This window comes from Rhinoraja longicauda, chromosome 7, assembly GCF_053455715.1.
Source record: "Rhinoraja longicauda isolate Sanriku21f chromosome 7, sRhiLon1.1, whole genome shotgun sequence".
NCBI lineage: Eukaryota > Metazoa > Chordata > Chondrichthyes > Rajiformes > Arhynchobatidae > Rhinoraja > Rhinoraja longicauda.
Genome location: NC_135959.1, coordinates 67,714,914 through 67,723,044, shown reverse-complemented (window position 1 = coordinate 67,723,044; position 8,131 = coordinate 67,714,914). Strand labels below are relative to the sequence as shown.

At 39.1% G+C, this 8,131-nt stretch overlaps 1 protein-coding gene across 1 annotated transcript; it reads left to right on the top strand.

The window, feature by feature from the left end:
* The first annotated feature begins 2,720 nt into the window (after positions 1–2,720).
* Positions 2,721–7,789, top strand: LOC144595361 (collagenase 3-like). Its single transcript, XM_078402788.1, has 10 exons — positions 2,721–2,837; positions 3,029–3,249; positions 3,354–3,502; positions 3,597–3,722; positions 3,894–4,055; positions 4,792–4,921; positions 5,857–5,987; positions 6,926–7,085; positions 7,350–7,453; positions 7,577–7,789. The coding sequence occupies exons 1-10, from the start codon at positions 2,721–2,723 to the stop codon at positions 7,678–7,680; spliced, it is 1,404 nt and encodes a 467-aa protein (XP_078258914.1). The 3' UTR covers positions 7,681–7,789.
* Positions 7,790–8,131: the final 342 nt, after the last annotated feature.

Sequence of the window (8,131 nt, the reverse complement as noted above, 5' to 3'; positions counted from 1 at the left end):
AAAGACTGCAATTGGTTTGTGGATGCATCGTCACTGATTGCCGAAAATGGACACCGAACCTCGGACTACGCAGATAACGGGGCCATAATAGAAGAAGAATTGGATAGAATAGAATAGAAGAATAGAAGAAGGCCGGTTCCAAAACGCTCTCTCCGCCCAGCAGGCAGAACTTTATGCTCTCACCAGGGCATGCATTCTGGGCCAACAAAAGACACTTAATATCTATACCGATTCTCATTATGCCTTCAGCATTGCCCACGATTTTGGAGCCCTCTGGCAGCATAGAGGCTTTTTAATGTCTTCCGGCACTCCGATTAAAAACTCCCTTTATGTGACCAATTTGTTACAGACTCTAACTCTCCCGTATCGATTAGCCATTATTAAATGTAATACACACACGGGAGGCTCAGATGAGGTTTCTAAAGGAAATGCCCCCGTCGACGCCACTGCCCGCATGTTGGCCTCCTACTCCCTTAATATTGTCCCCTCTGAACAAAGGGTTTTGACAAACAGAACGGTTCTGCCAGACATGGGTGAAGTTAAGTTAATGCAGGGAGACGCCTCTGCCGCTCAAAAAGATCTTTGGAAACAAGAGGGCTGTGCCAGTGATTGGCTCACCCCTCTTGGACAAGTTTGTGTACCTGATGCATTTTTACCTCGACTGTTAACTTGCATACTCTCCCTTACTCATGCTGGAAAGGAGGGAATGGTAAGGATGACCAAAGAAACAGGGTGGCACCCGAAAATTCGGCAAAAGGCATTCAAGCAGGCCTCTGAGTGGGATATGCCAGAGGAGCAATCCTGGTAAGGCAAGAAAAGGTCCAAAGGGAGTCACTCCAATGCCATCCCGCCCTTTTGAATGCATACAGATAGATTTTTATTGAAATGCCACGTGCACAGTGTTATAAATATTGTTTAGTAATTGTTGATTTATTTAGTAGATGGATTGAAGCCTTGTCTACTACAAATAACACAGCAGAAACAAATGTTACGTTGCTGCTAAAAGAAATTATACCCCGCTTTGGTTTGCCAATCACTATCAGCTCCGACAATGGTCCTCACTTTATAGCCACTGTTAATAAGGAAATATGCCAGCATTTTAAAATCAAGCACCAATTTCACTGTGTTCACCATCCGCAGGATTCTGGTATCGTCGAAAGGGCAAATGGGACACTCAAGACCAAATTGACTAAGTTAATGGGAGAAATGGGGCAGAGCTGGATTAAGGTTCTTCCCCTCAGTCTTTTTTTTTATACATGATAAATTCGATTATACATGTATTGTTCTGTATTATCTCCCCACCCACAACCCTCCCCCCCACCCCCCAGTTAGAAAAAAGTGGAAAAAGGAGAAGAAAAGAAAGAAAAGAAAGAAGGAAAGAAGAACTGCCTGTTGTACCTGCACGCCAACTTTCAGTGACTAGTGTACAAGGACACCAGGTCACGCTGCACTTCCCCCTTACCTAACCTGACACCATTGAGATAATAATCTGCCTCCTTGTTTTTGCCGCCAAAGTGGATAACCTCACATTTATCTATATTATACTGCATCTGCCATGCATCTGCCCACTCACTCAACCTGTCCAAGTCACCCTGCAAACTCCTAACATCCTCTTCGCAGTTCACACTGCCACCCAGCTTTGTGCCATCTGCAAACTTGCTAGTTTTACTTCTAATTCCTTCATCCAAATCATTAATATATATGGTAAATGGTTACGGCCCCAGCACCGAGCCTTGCGGCACACCATTCGCCACTGCCTGCCATTCTGAAAAGGACCCGTTTACTCCTACTCTTTGCTTCCTGTCTGTCAACCGATTCTCTATCCATGTCAACACTCTACCCCCAAAACCATGTGCTCTAATTTTGCTCAACAATCTCCCGTGTGGAACCTTACCAAAGGCTTTCTTTTTATTTCAAATTTGTAGTGTTTTTCTTTTCTTTCGTTTTAGAGTTTTATTTGGCTCACCAGTGGACCCAGATGCATGGTTCAAAACATCTTTTCACAAGTATTGAAATGGATGAAAAAATATCAGGGCCTGAATTTTCCTGCATTTACTTCATTTCTATTGAGGGAGTTCTAATTTCTGCTATATGTAGCTACACCTATCTGGCAACAAATTACTTTCAAAGCTTTTAGTTGAGGCATTTTTGATACCAAAGAACCTCGTCATTTTTAATTGACCGGCATTTTAGAGGATGGGAAGTATTATTTTGAATGAAAGGATCATTGGGCAATGTCACTACTCGAATATAAAATGGACACACATAAACTTTTGGTAGAACATGATATCTGAAAGAATGTATTCCACTTTAAAAAATAGTGCATATTCTTAAACATATTTCCAATTTGATTGAAACTGCCAACTTTCCTAAATTGCCAACTCTCTGAGATACATATTAAACTAAAAAATGAACTCTTCCCTATCTCTAAATATAATACTGCGAGTGAAGCATTCATTCCATGCTTCCCACTTCTGTTATTGGTCACACATCCCGTGCCTTCAAAGTTACAACATCGAAATGAAGGTGCAGAGTTATAACGCCTCCAGCTGCAAGATAACGGGTATGTCGGTGACCAAACCACAAGCAACGAAACAAAAATATTGCTCATACCCTGCACATTGGGCAATGGTACAATAATGTAAGACACCTAATCATCCCTATAAAACTCAGTCAGGACAGAAAGACTCAGTTCATTTCAAGACTCCGAGATCCTGAAGATGAAGTGCTTCAAGATCCCCGTTGTAATTGTGTTACTTCGTCTTGCGCTTAGTTTAAGTGCACCCCCCAACTCCGATACAGAACTATTGAACGAAAACGACTGGGATCAATGCCGGGTATAATCAGAGATATATACTAAACCAATGTTTATGTTCAGTGTATAAAACCAATAATCAATTTCAAATATAAAGCAGCGCAATGACAAACGTAATTTCCTCCGGGCGTTGAAGGTACCGTCGTACAGGCAACAATATGTATACATTATAAACTTTACCTGTTGTAAGTTGTGTTTCTTTCGTTGATCCAGAATTACCTCAAACGATTTTACAACATGACCGAATCCAGATGGAGAACGCCCGATTTCGGACTTCATTATAAGATTAGAGAAATGCAACATTTCTTTGGTCTGCAAGTGACTGGGAGATTGAACCGCGACACTATGGAAGAGATGAAGAAAGAACGTTGTGGGGTCTCAGACTCGAGGCAGCTCAGAGGTTCTCGGTGGCCGCAGAGGAGAATCACCTACAGGTACATGCATGCATTCGCTGAGGCGGCGGGAACGTTGGTCTTTCGTTATAAAGAGGAATCCAATTAAAAGTGATCCATGTGCTCGCTTCCTTCTTGTCTGACAGAATCGTAAATTACGCGCCAGATCTGAACAGACGAGAGATAGACACCGCTATTGTCCTGGCCTTTAAAGTCTGGAGCGATGTTACTCCTCTGACCTTTGTCAGACTGAACGCAGGAGAAGCTGATATCATGATATTGTTCGCAGGAGGCCGTGAGTTCAGCCATTCAACAATTCCTGGCCATTTTTGCCATGGTGGACATGTACTGTGTGTGTGTGACTTCTGTTCCACGTTCTCTGTTCCCAGGTCACGGGGACGGTTCCCTGTTCGATGGCCGAAGTGAGATTCTGGCTCATGCGTTTTTCCCTGGATCGGGCCTCGGTGGCGACGCTCACTTTAATGAAGCTAAAAGGTGGACGTTGTCCAGAGCCGGTAAATAAGTTACAAACTCGAAAGATTTAACTAGCTTTCTAAAAAAACCCGTGACCCCATATTTCATTTAATGACATAAAAAATGAAGAAGTTGTGGAATAAAATATTTTATAATGTCAATTATGGTGAAATGTTAGAAGTTAAACCCAATTGTGTTACTCACCTTAACAGGAATCAACTTGTTCCTTGTTGCGGCTCATGAATTTGGCCATTCACTCGGACTGGAGCACTCAAACGATAGATCTGCTCTTATGTTCCCCAACTATTCGTTCGTCAATAACAATGGGTATCGCCTCCCAGCCGACGATGTCAGACGAATCCAGGCCTTGTATGGTACACTGAAAATATTAAAAAAGTTTACTGTTCGTAATCCTTAAAATGTTTCCGTGCTTCACTTATTGGGGAAGAGCACAAAGTCTTCAGAAAACCAAAATCCAGATTAAAATGAATTACTTAGAGAACTTCACATGCACCTTTCTAAATGTCTTTTAAATGTTGTTATTGCATCTGCCATTTCGGATGAAATCTTGCTATCGATTGGGTTCTGGACATACGTCCTTTCCTGGTAAAATGGTAACTTGGTCCTACCATCAGTCAGATTATTAACACGTTATCATTACAGATATTTCAGACCCAGACACAAAATCCCAAAGTTGCTCAGAATTCTGAACGAACCATGTAAAATGCAGCCCTTCCTCAGTGAATGCTGGCGATTCAATTTGAACGACATATACATTTCTTTCTAAAAGTGTCAGTGTAGATTACCATTTCGAAACCATTTACTTCGATCACCAGAATTTAAACGAAGTTAAAATGTTGCCCTGAGTGATGAACTTTGCAGAATACAATCATTCATTGAATTTTACAGTATTTGGAGTCTAAACAGCCCATTGGCCTACTGCTATTTTCCCTGTCCTTTAAAATTTGCAACAATGTTTTCTGGTTACAAAATGGAGAAGTTAGCATTATATTGTTGCTTTCACCATTAAGGTGACATCATTCAATTTAAGATCAATTCTTGCTGCTAATCTACCACCTTAACATGAACAATATATTTTCTGTATTTTAGGAGCTCGTGAAGAACCAATACCAACACCACCACAGCCAAAACCGACCAAACCTTCCGATAGATGCGATCCCCAAATGTCATTTGATGCTATTACCAGTGTACGTGGTGAACTCTGGTTCTTTAAAGAGGGGTATGGACGACATTTTTGTTTCTATTTTATGCTATGTATTCCATTGCAGATATTTTCAAACGTAGCAATCCCGCCACATTAGTGGATTAGTATATTCTGAAATATTATCTCACTATATGCTAGAAGGAACGGGTAGCATTTTATATTGCATGTCTAACCTCGACTGCGACCATTGGAATTGCTGGCAAGCCAACATGAGTAACTCATGGAAGAAGATTAGGAATACTTTTTGTTATTTCTAATTCTGGTGGCATGATCTCACAGGTTGCTGTAATGATTAGCAGGGATGAATGCAGGGAGCCAAGCAACGATGAAAGCCCAAAGATCTTTCATTTATTGCAAATGTGGCGTTTGATTTTCAAAGATAGTAACAGTAAAAAAAAGTACAGAAAACGTTATTTTGCATCATAGGAAGTCTAATGTACAGTATATGTTAGATTTTTTTAATCAAGATGCTATACTAGATAGAGCTCTTAAGGATAGCGGAGTCAGGGGGTATGGGGAGAAGGCAGGAACGGGGTACTGATTAAGAATGATCAGCCATGATCACATTGAATGGCGGTGCTGGCTCGAAGGGCCGAATGGCCTCCTCCTGCACCTATTGTCTATTGTCTATAATGAAAACCTACAATTGAAGACTTATATCCACATTAATACAAAAAGGATGGCACAGTGGCACGGCAGGAGTTTAATCATAATGTCAGGGAAATAATTGGAGGGGTGGAATTATGAGTTGATGTAGATTCAGTGAATTGAACAGTTTAATTCCATCTGGTAAGGAAAGATAGGTTAATAAAATACAGCAACCCTTTTATTCAAATATTGATGAAATTGCTTTACTTTCATGGCTGATAAAAAGTTTTGTACATTCAATTACTCTTTACTCTAGAATAAGAATAATGCCTAAATGATCAAAGCAACCTTCTCTTGTTTAGAGCTGTGTGGCAAAAACAGCCTTCGCGCCCAGATGTGACATCAAATCAAATCAAGAATATTTTTCCAAACATTCAGTCAGTTGATGCTGCGGTTGAAATAAAGGATAGAAATTTTGTCGTTCTCTTCAAAGGTGCGTGAGTTTTCGATTATTGTAAAAGGGAACGCGCATAAATACAGAAGGATGAGAGGGGATCTTATAGAGACATATAAAATTATAAAAGGACTGGACAAGCTAGATACAGGAAAAATGTTCCCAATGTTGGGGGAGTCCAGAACCAAGGGACACAGTCTTAGGATAAAGGGGAGGCCATTTAAAACTGAGGTGAGAAGGAACTTTTTCACTCAGAGAATTGTGAATTTGTGCAATTCTCTGCCACAGTGGAGGCCAAATCACTGGATGAATTTAAGAGAGAGTTAGATAAAGTTCTGGGGGCTAGTGGAACCAAGGGATGTAGGGGGAAGTTGGGCATAGGTTACTGATTGTGGATGATCAGCCATGATCACAATGAATGGCGGTGCTGGCTCAAAGGGCCGAATGGCCTCCTCCTGCACCTATTGTCTATGTTTCTATGAGTTGGCAACTAACGACTGCGCATGGACGATTTTCCTTTCACTTTGTATAGTGGAACACTTAATGGTTTGAAGTGCTTTTGGAAAAGGGAGAGAGGCAAGTCTGGGGTCATCTTTTGACAGTCCACTAACAATATCAGAATTTAAGAAATATAAGCAAAAGTGGGGCGTTCGTTTATATGTCTGCTCTGCCAGTCATTAAAATCATCTCTAATCTTCAATCTCAATACCACTTCCCTGCACTAAGTCAATATCCCTTGACACAATTAAAAATCATATTATGAGGCATTCCTATGGCAGACCATGGTCTATACAAATTATGGACAAAATATTAACACTTTGTATTTAATCAATTGAAGTGAAGTTTGCCTCCCCTGAGTTTTTGGATAATTAAAATGAAGTTGGTAATAGAAAACTGCAAATCCACAATTCTTAATTTTTGAGCAATCTTTGACTTTAATCCCATGTCTTAACTAAACTACTGTTAATATTTAACAGGATCACAGTACTGGTTAATTAGAGGAAACAGACTTTTATCACAGTTCCCAAGGAGCATCCAACGGATTGGATTTCCAAGATCTGTTACACATCTTGATGCTGCCCTGTATATCAAGGAGAGAAATAAAGCATTATTCTTTATTGGAGATAAGTATTGGAGGTATGTAGCAGTATTATTTTACAGTGTTTCACTGTGAAATTAAAAAAAATATTTTCAGAATCCCATCAGTCTAAGAACTCTAAATTTTAAAACAAAATGCAATGGAACTATCTACATTAATAGGTCTCTCTGACTCTTTAAGAGGATGCAGAAATGTATATTGTATATATTATGTAAGTAGTGCCAATTTCTACAACATGCTTGCAAGACACCTTGACTTTGACAACCACTTGAAATAACTGCATTTATTCTCTTTTTGTTTAGTTATAATCTGAGGAGAGGACGAATGGGAAGAGGCTACCCAAGAAGAATAAATGATGACTTTCCTGGAATAGGGAATAAAGTAGATTCAGCATTTGAAAACTCTGGTATGGAATGAAAATAGTGGATGGGCGAAATATTCAAAACTTACCAACGCATTTATGTGATTTGCATTTATGTTTGATTATTTAATGCTGTATTCATTCAAAGTTTTTTCCTTTTTTGTCTAGGCTTCCTCTATTTATCAAATGGACCAATACAATATGAATATGACTACAGAAATAAACAAGTTATCCGTGTTTTGAAAACATCCAGCTGGCTAAATTGTGATTAATTAACAATAAGTATTTGCCTTAAGAACTGCCTAACATTTAACAGAGCAGTTTACTCTTTCAAACCAGGCAAACTTTAAAATTGATTTTTGTTTGTTACGGAAAAGGTAATTGGGGTTTTAATAATTCACATTTCTGGGTACATATTTTTAAACATTTTTTCAAAAAGTCAGTGATGAATAATCTCGTTTTCTGATGTGAAATATTTAAAACAATAATTTTGAATGATAATTAAAAAAATATTGATTTCACTGCAGTATTATTGTGCCTGATTTCCATCATTTAAATAACTTAATAAAGAGCTGCTTCATATCATTTGAAGTTTATTCAATTATTTGTGCAACAATTGTTCACAACGTGTAGTTTTCACAACCAGTGATCCGCTTTGATAAGTTTTATATCTTTATTACTTAAAAGTCTACTCCTTACTTTTCTAAATCATTTACAATTAAA